This window comes from Rhodnius prolixus, unplaced genomic scaffold (genome assembly GCF_049639745.1).
Source record: "Rhodnius prolixus isolate KJV_2025 unplaced genomic scaffold, Rpr scaffold_1, whole genome shotgun sequence".
NCBI lineage: Eukaryota > Metazoa > Arthropoda > Insecta > Hemiptera > Reduviidae > Rhodnius > Rhodnius prolixus.
This window is the reverse complement of record NW_027411581.1, coordinates 13,956,409-13,977,135: the sequence shown is the minus strand read 5'-3', so window position 1 is coordinate 13,977,135 and position 20,727 is coordinate 13,956,409. Positions and strand designations below refer to the sequence as shown.

At 31.2% G+C, this 20,727-nt stretch overlaps 2 protein-coding genes across 8 annotated transcripts in view; one reads left to right on the top strand and one right to left on the bottom strand.

Annotated features, from left to right (window-relative positions):
- The window catches only part of MICU3 (Mitochondrial calcium uptake 3), a 58,382-nt gene extending 45,326 nt beyond the window's left edge, over nucleotides 1-13,056 (top strand). For 6 of the 7 annotated variants that reach the window (XM_074129936.1, XM_074129958.1, XM_074129954.1 and 3 more), the window contains 10 exons: nucleotides 1,166-1,307; nucleotides 2,086-2,196; nucleotides 2,318-2,365; nucleotides 2,450-2,532; nucleotides 2,879-2,935; nucleotides 7,896-8,101; nucleotides 8,185-8,313; nucleotides 9,025-9,182; nucleotides 10,638-10,795; nucleotides 12,165-13,056. In XM_074129936.1, the coding sequence (XP_073986037.1) occupies nucleotides 1,166-1,307; nucleotides 2,086-2,196; nucleotides 2,318-2,365; nucleotides 2,450-2,532; nucleotides 2,879-2,935; nucleotides 7,896-8,101; nucleotides 8,185-8,313; nucleotides 9,025-9,182; nucleotides 10,638-10,795; nucleotides 12,165-12,236 (1,164 nt within the window). In that variant the 3' untranslated portion in view covers nucleotides 12,237-13,056. The remainder of the gene's footprint in view (nucleotides 1-1,165; nucleotides 1,308-2,085; nucleotides 2,197-2,317; nucleotides 2,366-2,449; nucleotides 2,533-2,878; nucleotides 2,936-7,895; nucleotides 8,102-8,184; nucleotides 8,314-9,024; nucleotides 9,183-10,637; nucleotides 10,796-12,164) is intronic. The other variant, XM_074129945.1, reaches the window with a different exon arrangement.
- A 670-nt stretch (nucleotides 13,057-13,726) lies between these two features.
- On the bottom strand, nucleotides 13,727-19,711 carry LOC141455223 (uncharacterized). The gene is made up of 5 exons (XM_074130129.1): nucleotides 19,573-19,711; nucleotides 18,951-18,986; nucleotides 17,319-17,453; nucleotides 16,346-16,696; nucleotides 13,727-14,523 (listed from the first exon to the last, which is right to left on the bottom strand). The coding sequence occupies exons 1-5, from the start codon at nucleotides 19,625-19,627 to the stop codon at nucleotides 14,396-14,398; spliced, it is 705 nt and encodes a 234-aa protein (XP_073986230.1). The 5' UTR covers nucleotides 19,628-19,711; the 3' UTR covers nucleotides 13,727-14,395.
- Nucleotides 19,712-20,727: the final 1,016 nt, after the last annotated feature.

The following is a 20,727-nucleotide window of genomic DNA, read 5'->3' as shown; positions in this document are numbered from 1 at the left end:
TTTCAGAAGTGTGTTGGTACTGTTGTTAGTAACAGGGGTAGTGTGTGAACAATGTCATGACAACAAGCGACCATAAATCATGTAAATATGTTTGCCAGTAAACAAAATAACAAGTACGGATAAAGAGGGAGCCACAGTCAAATGATTTGGTCCAGTCAAAACTCTTTCTTCCAGCTATTGTCAAGATAGACCTTTGCCACACCTTTAAGATATTATTGTGGACAATACTGAACAATGATATGGTATAAATTAGGTGTGTCACCTGGACAAGTGCATTTTTATAATTATTATGCTAATTATTGAGATTAACAGTGAGATTAACAATGTATATTTAACCGAGAGAATTAAAAACAAGTGTTTGTAATTCCGGTAAGGCTATAAATCAGCGGCTGATACGTCAAGGCTTTGCTTAAATATTTGTTGCTACTCAGCGTTAAATATGGGAGTTAGGAAAAAACAAACAAACAAGCAAAACATTTTGGGCTAAAATGAAGCTCTAATGATTGCTCCTAATTGTTAACTTCTTCAACAGTTTTCTGTACAAGCAGGAAAGTACATCAATGTAGACGGTTTTCATTTTTGATGATTACTCTCTTTAAGTTTTGATTTTTGTTTAAACTAACTTAATAGAACTGGAAAGGAGATCTAGTTTGCCCAAAACGAAAACATGTGCAAAATGAAGTCTTCTGCAGACTAAAGTTCTTGTAAAATGGTCAAAAAGTTGTCTTGGCAAATAGGTATGACGAAACAAAGACAAATCAAGTAGCTTTTGCATACTGCAGATTATTTAGGTACTTTACGAGGGCTGGGATTGTTATAGTAAGTGGTGCAATTGGAGCTAACATTGTGGTAGATTGGTGTACACTTTAGGACAGCCAAGAAGAAATGAACAAATGCAAACCATTAAGTACTAATTAGTTTGCTACCAATTGTTTTGAAGTCCTGGTTAGAACTAATCAAACAGTAAGAAATAAGCAATATGTCTTATGAAATACGAGTAAGTACTAAGTATTTACTTAAAAAAAAAGGAGACAAAAATGAAGCGAATACATTTTAAATTTATTAAAACTTAAGCTCATACTCGACAATATCTTGTTTTAGAAGAAATCTTATTCCTCTCAGTTTCTTAACAATTTTATCTAATTATTATTTAATTTATTTTCAGAAAGAAGATGATATTAGCAAAGAGGTGAAGTTAACATCAAGAGAAAGGAGATTTTTAAAATTCGCCACTGTAGAGTATGATGGGCAGATTTATATGACACCGGAAGATTTCCTACAATCTTTTATACTTCAGAGTCCTGAACGTAAGTAATATTATTATTTATATATTTATATTTGGTGATATTTAAGTTTCTTTGGACATTCTTCCAATTTTATGGAGAGGAACCCTGGCACCTCTAGAGAGTTTGGGTTTCTAGCATTTGTGAGTGGTGTAAACGATTACTAGAACTCACCCAACTTCTTCATTCGGGATGCCCATGTTTGGATTATCTGGGAAGAAATTGTGGGATGCGTTGAATTTCCCTGGAGAGACTGGTTCCCATAATTTGTTGGAGTAGTAAACTGAAGAAGCTAACTGCCGCTTCCCCGCTCACCCGGAGGACTTTCCGGAGAGGCTGGATAGTTACTAGGAGAGGAGTATACCATACTCAGAATCCACGGTCTTGTTTTATTTTAGATTATCAAGGAAGAGCATTTGAGTTCTTCACATATGTTGGTCCTGCTCCATACTTTGGGCAAGTAGGCTTTCACTATTCTATCCAGTCCAGATCCCAATTCATGTAGTTGTCCTAATAAGTTATCTCTCCCTAATTTCAACAGTTGTATATGTTTTCTTCTGACCGATTTCTTTCTAGTAAGTTACCTCTTTCCTCTGCTTTCTGAACATGTTTTGGAAAAAACTAGTTCAACTGTTTTGAATACTGAATGGCTAATCTGTAGCCGAGAACAGTGTACCATTCAGCTAAAAGTAGATCTGCTATAAACTAACTGGGTGTGTTATTTTTACTGGGATGCCCTTCTACCAGCATTCTCATAGGTTTTGTTTAATTTTAGTTACTGTTTTTATTTGATCTGTTTTAGCTAGGAATAAAAGAAGGAATCTGAGCACAAAAGAACTTGATGAGATTCGAAAAGCAACGCCTCCATTGTCTAAGGGTTCCCCAAAGATGTTCAGAGAGTTGAAAGACAAAGGTAAGAAAAATAATGCTGCTTCCTTTGGTACAATTGTTCCTCTTTATTGCTTCTAATGATTTACATAATGTAGTTGTTATCAAAATCAATTATTAAAAGGTTAATATTTTTTTATGTTTAGGAATCATATCATATACTGAATACCTTTTCTTATTATCCATTTTAACAAGTAAGAAAGTTTTGTTACTCTTTAGTCTTGAATAATGATTTATAAAATGTTATTTAATTATGAATTTTTTATTTTTTATTTTAGAGCCCTTATCAGGATTTAGAATTGCTTTTAACATGTTCGATACAGATGGCAATGAAAGAGTGGATAAAAATGAATTTCTAGTCGTAAGTGAATCTGAATTTTAGTTCAAAAATCTGCTAGTAGATTTTTTTTAAAATGGTAATGATCTTTATTTCATTTTTAATTTTTTTGTTTGTTAATTTTTAGTATGATTTAGTCCGTAATATTATGCACCAATAATCACAAACTGGATTTCATCTTTTTTGTTACAGAATATTGTATTTTTTTTTAATTTTCCATTGACCATTAAATTCTCATTATTTTTATTTTACTTTACAGAATATAGTTTAAAATGAGGATTTATTTTGGGATAATATTTTATTTCTCTTTTTTTAAGTTATTTTTTCTTTCCTTTTTTGTTTTACAATTATTATCCACATTTTTTAACAGCTCCAAAGAATATTCACAAAGCAGAAACCGCCAGACGCCAGAGAACAAAAATTAGTAGTGAGTTAGTTGTGTGTCTATAAATTATATTTTTGTTAATAATTCATGCAGATTTTGCTGTGGTGATTTCTTTTTTTTTTTTTTTACCTGACTAATTAATCATTTTTACTTTATCTTTTCATTAAATAAATTAATGGGTTAATTAAACTTCATTTACTATTAAAATAAAAATCACTTTCCCTATCGCTTATACATTTTTATTGCTTTTATGTTTATTATTTCAGTAAAATGTTGTAATATTAAATTTTGATGTCATTCTATTTATTTCATTTTTTGATCACATTAATCTCATTCATTCATACATGTGGAAATTTTTAAAAAATACAATATTCCATTCATTTTTTGTTGTCAATGTGTAGAGTAGAATTTTGCATTTATTTATCCTAATATTGCTGTCTTCTACTTGTTTATGCAGTAGAAAGCTTGCTTAGCTTCATGTTTTTAAATGTTTTAGCCAAGTTTTCTTCAGTCGAAGGTGAAGAAGGAAGACACACTATTTTGAACTCTTATATTCCTGTTTTTAAAAACTGTATTTTTTGGACATCTACATTATTTATTTTGAAGATTTTGATTCTTGAAAATAGATGATTAATTTCTTATACCATTTGTAGGATCTAGAGCCTCATCGTACACTTACAGATTCCATGCCTTTTTTGAGGTTTTTTGGAAGAATAGCGGACCTTGTCAAAATATTAAATATCATCTTAGTTCCGGACAGTTTGCTTCTACCCCATACACTGATCTATATACCTACACTCTTCTACTACATTTTTCACCCGTCTTGAATAATCAGTTTATTTTCTAAGTCTAACCTCAAGAAGTACGTTCTGTTCCACTTTTGCAAAGCGTTTGTCTTATCTTTTCCTTCTCACAGTACGATGAGGAACAAATACTTTTATTTTACCCTTCATTCGTCAGCATCCTTATCCATCAACTATCACAACATAAAGTGCAGTATCGAATACGTTTTCCATTATTGTAAATACTATCGTAATATTTTGTGCTTGGTTAATTAAAAAATAAAAATAATTAATTATATTATTAACAAAGTCGTCAGAGCAATCCTATGTTCTTCATATTCACTTTAAGCTACAGTCAAACTACTGTAACCAGATAATTGCTAATAATAACATTAATTCCCTTGATTAACCATTGATAATGGTTAATTACTTATTAATTTCTTACAGATTATAACAGGCAACTTTTCATTGTCTTAAAAATTGACATTGATATTTGATAGCAAATATTTGCTACTCATAAATATTTGCTTGTAAAAATAATTGTTTAAAACAAGTACTAACGCACAAGAACAGTTAAAAATAAAAATATCACTTGCCTTAACCATTGACGTAAATTGAATTAAGAGTTTCGTTATTGATGTCAGCATTTTTCTACGCTGACATTATTCTTGTTAATGGCTTCATCTTACGCCTTCAACCAATTGTTCTCATCTCATTCAATGTGTTTAGGGTGCTAATTTTAGCAACCAGACAAAAGGAATCCCAGAAATTTTACTATTTATTTTCTTTATGTGCTGAATATTGCCTTTTTTTTTTTTTAAAAAAAAAAAAATATTTGCTTGTCAAAATTTCAATATCTTATAAGAAATTATTGGCTGTTCATTTTAATTAATTGAGCACTTTTGCATTATTACAGATTTCGCACCTTTATCTTTCAGAAGCACATTTTCATTCCATCAGCACTAAGTAAGGGTCTCCATCACATATGAATCAAGGGTTCAAGATGAATAAGTTGATGAAAAAATAATTAAAACATTGTACTAGTTTAAAATGAATTAAGAATCTGAATGTTTATTTGTCATAACTTAAGACTGTTGAAAAATACTTAGTAAACCAATTCAAGCCATTTACCTGTGGGTACCCCAACACAAAATGTCGCTAGATTTGCTATACGTTCACAGGGTTTTCAGCATCTTTACCTCTGCAGGTATCTTAGAGACATCTTCGATACCTGTTTTAAACAAACCAATTGGTATTAGTGCTGAAGTCTAAAGCCCCTTTAGACGCTTGGTCTTTTAGCATATTTTCTCCTGACATGACATTGATTTTGTACTCTTTGCTAGGGTATAATTACTTTTACTACTAGGGTGCTTTTACCTTCTTTTGTACCGTTTATCTTACACTTAAGATTTATTTAAACAATTGAAGTGCCTCCCTTGCACTATCTCCTTAATGCTATTACTAGGAAAGCTGATCTAAAAAAAAATACTCTGAAATTAGAACAATTAAAGAACATGAAAGTATTAATAATATAGGACTCTATAACAAGTGCAGGTTGGTGCCGGTTCTTAGAAAGCTCAAAGCAGTTACCACAAACCTGCCAACGAGCTAGATATAATCTGGACAAAACAACTAGAATGGTAGTTATTGTAGACATTGCCGTTTTTCTTCTTCTAGACAGTAACATTCATTGTTTCGCACATGCCAGAGAAAAGACGCTAGTGCCGGAATCACGCAGTGAAGTTGCGCTATATGTGTTAGTCGAGGTGATGCCGGTGGTCATCTTGGCGAATGGTCGCGTCCAACGAGAGGATTACCCCTGAAAGAAGAGATACTTTCACTATGATGAAGGCTGTGATGTTAGGTGCGACGCGCAAGTCTAAAGGTTTCCTAAGTATGTAGAAAATTTTAACAACACTCGGTCAATTTATGGCAAGACAGGTCATCTTTGGCTTCTTTGAGCCAGAAAAATGCCCTTTCACAACTCACATTGCAAGAGAAAATTATTATAATAATTTGACTTTTTCATAAGTTTTCATTAACGCAACAGTTTTCCATGATCCTTGTGTGAATATGGTTTTTGTTCCTTTATTTTTTGTTCTATTAGTTCTAATTAGTAACTAATTCTATTAGTTCTATAACTAGTTCCATTTATAAAAAATAATTAAAGTTCTCCTTGTTTAAAAATAAAGAAAATTATCCGTATAAGAAATTGCAAGGTTTTGTGGAGAATTTTTTACTGGGCAAATTAAAACATGTATAATAATAATAAATAATAATAATCATATATTTTGCTATTTCTGAAATTAGCTGTAGTGAAACGTATACTAAATTATTGGACTAATCGAAAATTCATTTCTAATGGTAAAAACCGTTAATTATCTTCCCACTAAAGAACCTTTGTTCTGCGATAAATCATTGATCTAATAGCGCCTACATCTAACAACGTGTCTAAAGTAAATATTGAAATAATTACTAAGTTTAGCCTTTTGGTTGTTTATTTAAATTAATGTTCAGTTATGTTGATGGACACCCTTTCTTTACAATTTATATTTCATTTTTAATTTTTGCTTTTACATCAGCATGTTTTCAGTCGTTTTTAAAATGTATATATATATATTTTTTTTTTACTTGAACCCTGTGATTTGTGCGCATAACTTGGGTTTTGATTATATATTAGTTTTCATTATCTATTCGTATTGATAATTTTGTTTTTTATTAATAAATCAAATATCATTGATTATGTTCAATTCAACGATTGAGTAAAAACTAATTACTGAATTGTTTTATTATTCAAATTATGAGACTTTTGGCTTTTTTATATAGTCAATTGTAAATTATTAGCAAAGTATTGACTTCGTAAAACTTTAATAACCATATATATTTTTGTATACTCCAGACAGTAACACTTTTTATCTTTTAAAATAAATAGAAATTCATTAATCAAAACCTCTGTTTTGTGAATTATTAATTAAGGGTTTCTGTTTACATATGTTTTGTAAATTTTAGAAAGTTATTTAAATTTCCTAATTCCATTTTTATGTAGAATTTTTTACTCTAAGTTGGACAGAGCTGCATTCCAGAGAAAAATGTAGCTCGAATTCTTGGTTTGGAAGGATTCCTACCCAAGAAATCACCTAAAGCTCGAATGTTCTGTAAGAAAGAAGTTGAATTGTTATAATCCAACAAAAAGAATTTGTGCAATAAGGCGTATGACCCGTATGCATATTACTTTATGCATATGGAGATTTGCTTGACCAGGTCCTGTAACGTCAAGACAAATCTAATTGCAATACAGCACTAATTCCAAGGTTCGAAACTGTCCCTTATCTGAACCTATGTTTATAGGATGCAGGGTCAGCGTAAGATCAGGTAAAACCAATTCCTGGTATCTTTGCCTCACTAAGGAGGTGAAGGGTCCAAAGCCTTCTCAGTTTAACTAGAGTATGGCTTCTTTTGAAAGATCTCTTAGGCAAAGGTTGGAAGAAATGACCTGCTTATTGTGGGCACTAAGCTTCCTTCTCATCCTTCTAAGGAGTCAAATTTGCGGAATGTAATCATTGCCGAACCGAAAACATTTTAATGACTTTGCCTAGTAACGTTTCATCAAAGGAAGGTATGCTTTCTTTTGAGATATTTCTTAATGATTCTCGCAGGTAGTATTGCCAAAGATACTGAGATAAAGTATTTAATAACATAAGAACTACTTACTGGACTGTTGGCATATAACCAATTTTGAGGATTTCATTTGGAAGAGTTCTATAACATCAGAGCTGCATTTAACAGCAACAGAGATCTTAAGTTTATTTAACTCTTTAAAAAACCTCAGCCTTCCTGTATTTTGACTAAATCCTGCTCTGGACATGTTTAACTAACATGTAAAGGTTGTGATTTTGATGCGTGAAATTTAACAGAAGTTTTGAATATAATGGATTTCTCAGGTCGTTTTGAAAAAATACATGGTTGTCCTTTTGCTTGAACTAAAAATAGAAATTAAAATTAAAGAAATGAGTGTATCATTTTTTGTTTTTTGTTTTTTTGTATCTTTAATAATAAATAATAAATATCTTATGCCTAAAAGTTCATACAGGCCATTTTGCTCTAGTTTTGAAAATGATTTTTCAACTTTTCGGATAATAAATGCTAACTCAATCTGGTAACATTCAACAAAAGTCTTCATTTATTTAAAAAAAACTATTGATATATTTTGTGAATTCAAGATGGAGAAAGTGTTCAGCCACGCTTGGAAGGATAAAAGAGGTCTTGGAGTTGAGGGTAATATGCTAACAGTGCAAGGTTCAGCGGCTGAAGACTATATTGATGACGAACAAGGATTGCAAAGGAGACATATGGTTGATACAACACTAACTGTACACTTTTTTGGCGAACATGGAAAATATGAATTGCAATATGAGGGCTTTCGAAAGTAAATTTTTTATTTTATTTATTAATTTTTATTATACAAATACTATGAAGTAATAATTTTTTTAAATCGCTATCTAACTTCAGATTTATGGATGACTTACAAACGGAAGTATTGGAACTGGAATTTCATGAATTCTCGAAAGGAAAGAATACGATTAGTGAATCAGATTTTGCTAGAATTCTTTTGAGATATACTCATTTAGATCCTGATGTGTAAGTGGATAACTTTTACCTCGAAATTCATAAATTTTAAAAAAATTAGAATATCTTCAGTTCAGTAAACATTGACAGATTTACTTCAGATAAAAAGCACATGCCAAGTTTCGTATGACGAATTTTTTTATGCATTTCTGAATTATTTTATATAAAAGCTAATTTAGGAAATATAAAAAGCTTTTACTTATCGTCCCTAAACCTTGCATGAATATATTTATGTTTATATCTGTATGAAGTTACTTTATTTTAATTGCTAGTTACTTTCATTTTGTTAAGTTTCTCAAACCGAAATTGTTTGTTGATTAATTTTGTAACTGATAATAAATTCGCAAACCAAGCTTTAAAGTATAAATCTTTCTAACATACATGGTTACTGCGCTCCTCAGTTGTTTATTGGAGTAGGAGTTAAAAAGAATTAAATGAAGTAACATTAATAATAACAATTTTATTTTAGGAAAGGGATTAGCTATGAGGTTAGCATACTGGACTCCCACGGGGAGGTCCCGGGTTCGAGTACAGCTGCTGACCCTTAGATTTTCTCTTCCTAGGAGCTTCTTACAGCTCACTGTCCGGTGATGGACAGTGTTGTCTGTAACGAGAGAACACTGTCCGGAGGCCGGCAGTGCACTGAAAAAAGCTCCGGGCGCCCCAATAACCTTAGAAGTTGACGCGCCTTAAATCATAAAAAAAAAATTATTTCATTTCTAGGCACGAAATGCATCTAGAGCGACTAGTAGGGCGTTTAAAAACTTTACAAGGCATTACATTCGATGAATTTAAAGTTTTCTGTCAATTTTTGAACAATTTAGAAGACTTCACAATTGCTATGCGAATGTATACTTTGGCAGATCATCCTATTTCTAAAGGTTATTAAAATATGACTATTTATTTAATTTTCTATAAACTTTATTGCAGTTAATTACAGATACATTTTTCTGTAATAAAAATGTAAAAGTATTCACTTTCAGTCTTTAAAAAGAAGGTTGATAATCATTCATTGGCAGGTTTGAATAAATATCTTTCATTATTTAGTTAACCTTAATTGCTTTTCTTGAAGATAACCCATTATTTCAAATACCATTATACCAAAATTCTATCTGACGACCATGGAAGATGTCTTTATTATTATTTCCATAACTGCATATCCAACAAAGTCTACGTATGAACAACCTTAAAAGAGGCATCAGGCATGCAGAACAACTTGGAAGAAGATATCTGTTCTAACATAGAAAAATTAAATTTTTCATTCATTCTAGCTTGGTAAATTTTAATTTATTTTACAACCCCTCTAGTACGAAGTAGAGAAGTCAATCAATTTTCAAAATTGAGTTTTCTTCATTAATTGTATTGGAGTCCCTTGAATAAAAAGAAGAAAACATTCTTAGTGCACAGTTTGTGTATATGTATGTATAGTTGGAGATAAATATTATAAGTAATTATGTGTTTTAAACAGAATATCTCAAATACGAAATCGTATAAAGCACAAACTTTGCTTTCTCGTTTGGATTTTGATATAATGGTTTGATGCGATGTCAGTGAAGAGTGACTTTAATGATTCGATTTTTTGGTTGTTCGAGATTTCCTTCATTAAACTTCGTTTACTATTTCTCCGCCTAAATTTCCATTTTTTTAAAAAATATTTTCTCTAGAAACTTTATTAGAGAGAATTTATAGAAACTGAAACTTTAAACAGCCCTAAAACGAGCCATTAACACATGTACGGTTTCACTAAGTAACTGGACGACTGTTGATGAGTTAAAAATTCCAGATTCGAAGAAAATCGGTTTCTTGAAGGAATTGCTTCTTCAAACTCAATAATTCGTTACTAGTTTTTTAGAATTTTTTGTACAGCTTCAACAATAAATTAAATATCCTAAATGTTACATGGTTAGAGCTTGTTTTTTTTTCCGATCAGTTTAATTATTAGATATTGGCTCATTAGTTTGATGAAGAGAATTTGAATTTCATTTTTTAGTAGGCAATTTTTCAATTAGTATTGTTAACATTAGTAGGAATGATGGCATTGGAAACAACTTAGCACAGCTACATTAACAAAAAATTTGTTTGTCTGGATATTCGTTTTAAAATTTCTAAAATAAGAAGAATAAAAAAAATCATTACACGTCATACTTTATCTAAGATCTGTTTAGCTAGTGGATTTCTAAGAATTTTTATAATTTTATATCTTATGTTGTTTAGAGTTCTGCCGTATCTAACAACCATTTACAGTTCATTGAAATTTTGCAATATCTATCTATTTCATGAGTTAAGCAAAATTTTGATTTACAGCTTTGATTTACAACCTTTTTTTTCTATTTTAGAGGAATTCCATCGAGCAGTAATGATCTGCACTGGAACAAGTTTAAGTAAGCACTTAGTCCATACTGTATTCGCAATATTCGATGAAGATGGTGATGGGCAACTCAGTTACCGAGAATTTATTGCCATTATGAAGGATAGGCTTCACCGAGGCTTTAAGGTAAACGTTTTATTTGTTTGTTGTTTGCTACAATATTTTTTGAACTTCATGCCTTCTACCGTCACCTTCTATTCCGAGATGTCTGTGATCTTCTGTATTCTGATGTCACCCTCGATATCATCGAATGTAGTCAGAGACACGCTCACTTTCTTTACCCTTCTGGCTTCCGGTTAGCAATATTTGAAAAAATAGCTCTTCCTGCATTCGTTTTTACTTGCCCAGTTCTTTTTATTTATTTATTTTTCAACAAAGGAGACTGTAACAGGTTTGTCGTAGAGCTCCTTTTTACCTCTGTTGCTTCTTATCCTTCGTTCACCTCTCACATATGTTCAGTAACCGTATTTTGCTTCGTAACTATACATTTTAACGTTATCACTGTGGCGTTTGCTTTGCTTTCTTTAACAGTCTCTCCTATTTTGTAACTTCTAAAGAGTAGAATAAAAGCCTTCAGTATGCGAGTTTCAAATTTCGGTCATTTATTTCAGTGATATTATCCTCTAATCAGTTGGTGTAAAACAACTCGTTGGGTTAAAAAAACGGATTCCGTATCGAGGAAATCAAGAAGGAAGTAACATCGTACATTAAGAAAATTGGATGTGAAGGCAACTATCGCCTTTGTTCTGAAACTTCTGATAAGAAACTTTGGTTTAAAGGGATCCGCTGTTGAACGAAAAGACGGCAAAGCTGTTGGTAAATGCCTCATTGAAGCTTTAAATGCTTTCCTTCCCCCAAACAGACCTGCTGACAAGCCGCTCAGGCTTCCATTTCAGGAAGTTTATAAGATTGGTGGCATTGGTACAGTTCCAATGAGAAGGGTTGAGGCATTTAAAACACAACAATTTTTTGGAACAGCTTACAAGTTAAATCAAACAAGGGCTTTATATTAAAATTCATCTTTAAATTATTTGACGAGACTCATACACGATTTATCTATTGAAATATTTTTTACTAACGTACTTTTTTCTTGTTGCTTTGCACAAAGCGTAATTTGTTGTAACTGTTGCAGTACATAAAGCTCCACCGTAAAAATTTTTCTCTTGGGCGAAAAATCTTACGATTAACACTAAATTCTCCCCTCCCCCCAAATTTTCTATGACAAATTATAAATATTACATAAAATCTGTTATTTTAATTTTTATAATACACAATCTGTTATTATAATTTTTTTTAAATATTGATGGTAATGTATTTATTTATTTATTATCAAATATTTGATGATTACTGTGTTAATACTTTTTTTAAATCTTATTACCTTTTGATTTTGGATTTTATGGAACCTATATATCAAACTTAACTCCTGAAATTTTTGTTCGAGTATATAACAGATTTAAAAATATTTTTTTTAATCACTTTTTTTTTTTAACATTAGATGAGCGTTAAACAAGAAGGTTGGGAAGCTTTTAAAGCTTGTGTAAAGCAAGAGATAAAGACACCGAATTAAAGAAGATCCTTAAAGGGCTGTTAATTTTTATTTTAAAATTATGGATTGAATCTACGGGGTGAATGTTTTTTTAAATACGTTGTACTGATTAAACGAACAAATAAAAATTAACTCTTTTATATTTGACTGGCTATTGAAAAACAAATTATTAAATAGTTCATAACAGAAACGTGAACTTCAAATTAAATATTTTAGAAATATAAAAAGTTTAAAAGAAATTAATTATACTAATTAATTATGAAAATATGACTATAGTAAAGTAAATAAAGCAAATTTAGATACACTTTTGGTACACGTTTAACATTTTATTCCATGATCTCATGAAATTATTGTTAAAAAACATTATATTTGTTTGAAATAGTTGTGTCTTTATTGATACTCATTGATAGATTACAGAAAAAAATACCTTCTACAATGTACATATGTGGTTGGCGGTTGTCTGAAATCTACAAAAATATTAATACTTAATAAAAGAGTACAACAAATCCAATACTGTACGTTACTTATTTATTTAAAAAATAATTTAATAAGTTAGCAAATTTTTATATTTACATATTACATACTTAAGTATGAAAACTTCTTTTGTTAATTTAGATAACCTAATATATTGCTGATTATTTAATAATGCTAAAAAAAAAGATTGTTCAAATGCAAAAATGTATGCCTATGCGATCTAGTGGCGCCTTCTAAAACTACTAGAGAATTATAGTTCAACAAATTGCCGCTAGATCGCATAACGTGTTTTAAGCTATTATGGCTGTTGGAAAGAAAGCAAATTTATCTAATTGTTTTTAATAAAATTTAAATATATTCCAATGTCTATCCTAACTTTTTATTTATTTTCTGTTTTATTAGTGCAATGCATTAGATTTAATAATTAGTATAAGTTTTCTAAGGTGCTTTTTAAATAAGTAATTGTATGTATATCTGTTTTTATCTTAATAAGGGAGCCATACTTTTATTATTATTAAAAGAGAAGGGATTAGGTGAGTGGTTAGTGCACTGGGTACCTACACAGAGATCCAGGGTTCAAATTCAGCTGCTAACCCTTACATTTTCTCTTCCTAGGAGCTTCTTACCGTACGGTGTTCCGGTGATGGACGGGCTCCAAATGCCTATGACTTCATATCATGACGCGCCTTTGAAAAAATTAAAACTATAAATAATAAAATAAACTAAATTAGATTCCAAAAAACGTAATAAGCACTGTGGTCCGGTAGAATGTATGGAGTAATTTAATCTTCTTTTACCCATTACTCATATGTGATTCAATACTTTCCGAAAAAGTAGGACCCTAGAAATACAATACCTTCTCTACAATTTTAGAATAAACAAAAAGTATCACCTACCTTCTGGTAATCAAGTTAAAACAGACCACTTTCTGGCATTTATAGCTTTCGACAAAATATTGTCAACAATTTTTTTGACCTGCTCACAACTAGGCGAAAATTTAATAAAGTTTCTAAAGCGCTTTAATAAAAGAAACAAACTTATGTTAATAAATGTTTATTTAATATTTAAAATAATCTCAAGTTACAATTTTCATATAGGAAACGCCCATCCATGGATTTTTTGGGGTTGTAGGTTAGGTTTAGGATCTTAAGAGGTGTCGGTGAAGGCACATAAAATTCTCATTCTATTTTCAATTATTTCTTTGGAGAATGTCAAATCGAGTTAACAAAGCTCAATTAATAGTGATCCAATTGGCTTTACATATTACAGAAATTGCAGTTATTTAATGAATATTAGTCGAATTGAAATGATTGATGTTTTTATTTATTTTTCAAGCGAAAGAAAAGTCTAACAACTTTTCCACTAATAAATACAAAAACCAGTTTTACACAGTGGTAGTGACTCCTGACACGCCTCTCAGGTTTATGCGATTCTTATTAACTTCTCCTGAAAAACCCCAAATTTGTGATGAAGGTGGTAAATTAACATAAAAAGAATGTGGCGGTGGTTTCTAATTCCCAATGGACATCTGTGATAGGTTCTTTAGTAGAAAATGAGAAGTTGAAGTGGTACTCATAATCGGCGCAGACTAGGTAAGAATATCATACTACATTCATGGAGTTATTTTGTAAGAATTATGGAGACGTAGGGAACTAATTGTCCAGAAGAAAAAGTTACTTATTGATAGAAAGTATATAAAGATCTAATTATTTTGGTTCAATGGCTACCACAGAGCCTTGGTCAGGACAGAGCGCCTTGGTACACACTTTCTTGCCTCTTTCACAGTAGCACTGGTTACAGTCTTCTTCCCATGTCTGTTGATTTGGCGGACAATCTGTAAAAATATATTACGCAAAATTAGAAGAACTAATTAATTTTTTTCTCATCGTTAGTTTACATCAGCGGTTCCCAAAGTGGTCCCTACGGATCCCCAGGGGTCCCTGGAAAATTAAAAGCGATTTGGGGGTCCCTGAACAACGTCAGGGGGTCCGCGCAAGGTTCAATATAAAATAATAAAACTGTGATCCATTTTTATTATTATGGAAATTAGAAACTAACAAGGTGACCAGTTAAATTTAATCAATACTAAAAGGTAATATCTCCGTTTGTTGCAAAACATTTTCTGTAAAAACAAAACTTGAGAAGAGGAGAATATTCTCAGTTTCCAAATCTTTCGAAATTGCAAAATAGAGATGAAGATCTGCTTGCTCACTGTCAACACTTAACGGCTCTTCATGCAGACCTGAACCAAAGATTACTCGTGGGGATTTGCGGTTGCTACTCACAAACATTGAGCCGGATGTAAATACACTCATAACATCTCATCACGTTCATCCAAATTATTAATTTTTTTAATTTTATCTTAAACAAAAGTTATAATTTCAATAAATACTTCTTCCACAAAATGCTTCTTTAAATTTGTAATTTTTAGACTATGCATTTATGTAGCTTTTTCACTTGGGGGTCCGTGGGCAAGTTTTGACTATAAAAAGGGGTCCATGGGTCAAAAAAGTTTGGGAACCACTGGTTTACATAAATAAAAAGTGCTTCTGAATGGCTGGCAAGAGCGCTTTGAGTCACATTTTGAAATGAAGAAACAGTGATCCCTTCACCACGACGTCCTCGCTCTCATCCTAGCAGTGGGAAGGAGGTATAAGGTAAAAATTATTCCATTTCATTCAGGGATTAAGAACTAATTAGAGAAGAAGCGCCATCTAGTTTAAAGAGAGGTACCTCCAATGGAAGTAGCCAACAAACTTTTACTAAGCAAGATAGCCATGTCTACAGAGCAAGAAGGAGGAACATTAATGATTAATAGCAATTGTTGGGTCAGAGACTAATGGTTTCATGTGTCGAGTTTACTTTACACAAATAATATATTGTTTTAAATTAATATTGATTGATATCTATCCTATCCATACGCTATAGCAACCATGTTTCTTAAGTTCCTTCTTATTTCAGATAGTCAATTCAAATTTCATCTATCATCAGAGATTATGGTATATTCAAATTTGTATAGAGAACTTGACTTTTATTTACATAGTGTGACAAACATTTTGAATGCGGGAGTCAAATCAACTACACCATATTGTTAAATCGACCTCAGATGATGGACAAAGAATGTTGCAGCCCTCTATGGAGAAATAGAGGAGTCCTGTAGTCCAACTGCCGACGTACAGCGATGTCAGAGTTTAGGAGCCGTATACATTCCAAGTGAATGAGGAAGTCTAGGCCAATCTAGTTCCGAGGATTCCTCAAGCAATCAGGCTGAAATGGATACCATAGTTACTGGAATGACCCCTTTTTATTTTTTAATATCTACTAAAATCGTTGAACTAACTTCTATTTAGTTTTTGGTTTTCCAAGTTCGTAACTGCAGTACTTACATTAGGCATTATACTTATTAAACTTTAACATTTCACAAAATTAACCAGTGAATAATTTTAAGCTAGTTATTTGAATCAGTCAGTTAGCTTATCAAGGTGTTGTTAAAAGTGATTAGTGAAGGTAGGGAACACAATTAAATCAGTCATTCTTTTTAAGGATGGTAACCTGGTTTTTTTAATTAAAAAAAAAACTTTTTGAAAGTTCTTGCGCTTAGAATCGAGCAAGTACAGTAATAAAATTATCATTCAATAATTTTGTTTTTCACTTACTTTCTTCCTCGGAAGAAGAGGATTCACTTGAGGATTTATCGTCTCGTTTTGTTCTTTGATTATCTTCTTCAATAGTTACTCTCAAATCAGATTCGCTGAGACAAAGTTCTCTAGTACAAGCTTTTCTCCCCATCGTGCAGTGGCATGTATGACAATCTTCCTTCCATACTTCACCTTCAACACAACCAGCTTCTCTTTTAATTTTCATCTGGTCATCATCAGACGTGGGATGAATACTTTCACGTAAAGGTAGTACACTAGGACATAACATTCTTGTACAGACTGGTTTGCCGTCGTGTGAACAGTAGCACTTATTACAATCTTCTTGCCAAGATTCTCCTTCTTTACAGTCTGGAAATAAAGAAATTAGCTTTCGTAACAACTAAGTAAAAACAGGAAAAAAAAAAGCAAAAGTTTGCACATTATTAAACTGTGGTTTTTAAATAAATAATACAATATTTATTAAACTACATTTAAATTCCAACGTGGCATGCTGACAATTTTGTGGGTTCATTTTAAATCGCCACTTTTTTGCTCAGGATTCTATTTCAAGTAAGTGTGTCTGTAACTTAAATGAAGCTGATGTACGGTGTACTTGGCTGTGCCGTCAAAAGTATTTAAAAATAACGTTAATAATTCCATAGGGTGCTTCTAGAAAAAGATGTAGATAGACTATTCTAAATGGTCCTACTTCAGCATAATGTACGATTAACCATTTATACACAGTAAAGTAAATATGATAATTAATAATACGACTAATATTTTCAAATTTGAGAAAATTTCTCAAATGAAAATAATTCTTCTCTCTCTTTCTCTTCTTCTGTAACAGCTAGGATTTACTCTTTTTTAAGCCATTAAGGATAATGGTAAAAATAATTATAGTGATTAAGAATGCTTTTTCAAAACCTAAAAGAACTCACTAAAAAGTCCAAAGTTATTTGATTGAATTTTAAATTGAAACTATGATTCATACCTTTATTGGTTATAGACCGCTTACTTTTTGGTACCAGCTGTGGTGGGCAAGCTTCTTTAGAACAAGAGACTTTTCCTTCCTTCGTGCAGAAACATGAATGACATTCTTCTTTCCAAGTAGTTCCTACTTCACAAGCTGCAGGAAGAAATGAGCTTATTGAAAATAAATATAACTTTTCTTGTAATATCTATTTTTTTGAAAAATTAGCGGTGAAGTTGAAACCGTATGTCGTCGCAGTTTAAAATATGAGACGTCCATTTAACACACAAGTGTTAAATAAATATTCTGGAATGCGTATCTAAATTTCTGATGGATCTTTTATGAAATATTAATTTGTTTACTTAATTAAGTTAGTTCTATTTTGAAAATAGTGTAGGAGAGATTATAAAACTACAAATGTGAATTTGAAGCAAAGACAGTTGCTTTTTAGTATTAATTGCTGCCCAAAATTTTATGGAAATTCTCCATGTCTAAGATATGTCAGGGAAGCCAATAACTTTAATTCATATTAATCTGTGTGGAAACATTCTCACTACTAAGAGACATAAAAGAACTTTATGACTTTCGTAAATGTCTGTTTTGTCGAAAAATGCAGTCTTTGTCAGACGCGGATTTTTAACTTCAATTATTGAAATTATACAGTAAATATAGGATGCTATAAATCACTTGCCAAGATTCGTGATTTATTTTGGTTGTGATTATTTTATGTGATTGATGTTAGCTATTTTGGTTGTACTTTGTTATCAAGAGAGTTTCAATACCGATTGGTAAATAAATATTAATCCTCAAGAAGTTTCATTCACGGATTTCGTTGAAATGCTAGAATCCGCAACGAAAAAGTTTGAACTCCTAGAATCTCCTAGAAATGTAGGAGTAATGGCTGAGTGATTGAAACATGGGTACACTTCCTATCTTTTTATGCTTTTATGAGGATGAACAGTGTACTTACTATACTTACATTGAAGAAAACTGAACTTTTAAAGAGAGGGTGTGCCATCAATTATTTCAAATGTAAATTGTTATAATTTAAAAATGGGATGAATGAAAATTGTCGCTGGATTTTCGCTTTTTTGGAATTTTAAACTGAATTTTTATGGTTCTATTTGAAGACTCTATATGGTGAGTGAATGGATCATCACAGTTATTCCCAGAAAACCGTAAATTCTCAAATTTTCTGGGATAATTTTCAAACTGTAATTATCCTGGGAATATGTTTCGAATGAAGGTGACACACATCTAGACTTGTAAATAGTGAACGTTTAAAATAACTGGAGGCGTTTTTGAGAAAATCAAAAAGGATTACGAAATTGCGTCAATAGTCTCACACTTCTCTCGAATGATTTTGGCCTGAATCTTTGTATAGAGAGTGAATTGTTTTAAGATCTTCTGTTGCGTGAAAGTACACAATAATTGGAAAAGAAAATTTTGTAATTTAAGAAAATCTTATGAGTGTACACAACAGATTATTGTTATTATTATTATTATTATTTTAACCGAAAGATTGTAGTAAATAAGGAAATATGATGTGTCAGTATGACCTTCGAAATCACTGTGTTTAATATCACACTAATCACTAATTAATCATGTATTCTATCAAAGATAAATTGTACTATTTTTTTTTAAGGTACTCACATTTCGTTTGTACTCTTTCGGCTATTTTTTTAGGAGCTGAAACATTGCATAATACGATAGTAATTATTATCAATAATCATATCCTGATTTGACCAATTTAACACTTAAACGATTTTTAAGTGTTTTCTAATGATCACTTAGCCAAAAAAATATACCATCTTTAAAATGAATTTTTAGACACAGTCCTAGTTACAATATTGAATAGAATAGAGTATATTTTTCTTTTTAAATTAGTAAATAAATGACTACTAATTTATACATTTTTTTTCACTAAATTTTTGTTACTGTTCAAAAACTTTTAACATCTTCATCAATAATAGGTAAGTCTTTTGAAACTCTTGAAGATATAGAGATAAAAGGAAATTTCTGGAAAAATTAATTTCTTTGAATTGAAGTAAACTTATTTCTATACTTGCTGGTCTGCAAGTTGCCTGTAAATTGATGGTCAAAAAAGATTTTCAACTGGATTTCATTTAGTAATCAACATTAATAAAAAAATAATATTTGCTTTTTAATTTTAAGAAATGCCTATTTAAAAAAAAAAAATATTTGTATATGAAATAATTATGTAAATAAATAAATAAATAAAAATAACAGTAATGCAGTAAATACATCTACTTACCAGCTAAACAGTGGCCGAGAGTTAATGTAACGAATATAAGGAGTAGCCGCCTCATGTTGCTCTCCTTGATAGAGACTGCACAATGTAGCTTGTATGCAAATTGTACATCTATTTATACTGTGACATCACAACGATGATATAAACTACTCTTTTCTTTTATCAACGATTCGAATTAGAATAATGATAGAATCGGATTGTTGCGTGATTAAAAGCAGATTTAGAATATAAATAAATAATTAATGGTTCACTCGGTAATTAAATTGTTATCTGATGTAAAATGGAGTAGATTTTTTTTATTTATAAAGAGATTTTTTTTTTCTTAATATTGTTATTGATAAAGCAAAATCTTTACATGTACAGTGATTGCCTTGTATTCAAAGAGGCTGTAACGTGAAGAACATGAGTAGAAAAGCTATTCATTGATACATTCTAGCATCCTAATGTTAGCTGTCTAAGTTTAGGACCTAGTCTACTTTCTTTACCGCAGGTTCGCTGTATTGAACGTGCTCTGCTAAGGTTTCGTGGAACGTTTTGTGTTTTGTTTTAATTGCCTCAGAGTAACGAAAAAAAAAGCACTTGTCAGGTATAGAGTAATGTTTAAAACATAATATGGTGCCTTCAGTAATGTGACTTGACTGTTCAGATTTAAGTATTTCTATCGTATTGAGGCTGGAAGGTTTGACTGACGGTTTGACTTTTAAACTTTCCAACTATACAGCAGAGTAGTTCTAATTAGGGCATTGGTAATTAGCAACAGTTTCTAGAACTTATGTTGTCTTTGCTTTCAACAGTCTATCTATAATCAATGATCTAGCTTAGAAGTTCCAAATACGATGATGATCCACGAGAAGTCAAAGATAGAGAGTCACACAGTGAGATAGTGTGTGATTTAAGAAAACTAGTGTGAATGTAGTAGAAGTTTTCTAACGGTGGAATTCATTTATTGCTAGGTGGCAATTCAAGATATTTGTGTAAGTGAATTGTCGCAGATTACGATCAGTATGTCTAAGCAAGCAAATCATCTTCAAATATGATAGTTAGGTTTTGTGGAGATAGTACTAGTGTCATATAAGTGTAAAATTGATCCTAGGGCACTACTTTCCGGGTCGCCAGCCTTGATGGGGTAGATGGTAGACATTATGTTATCTCTTTCTA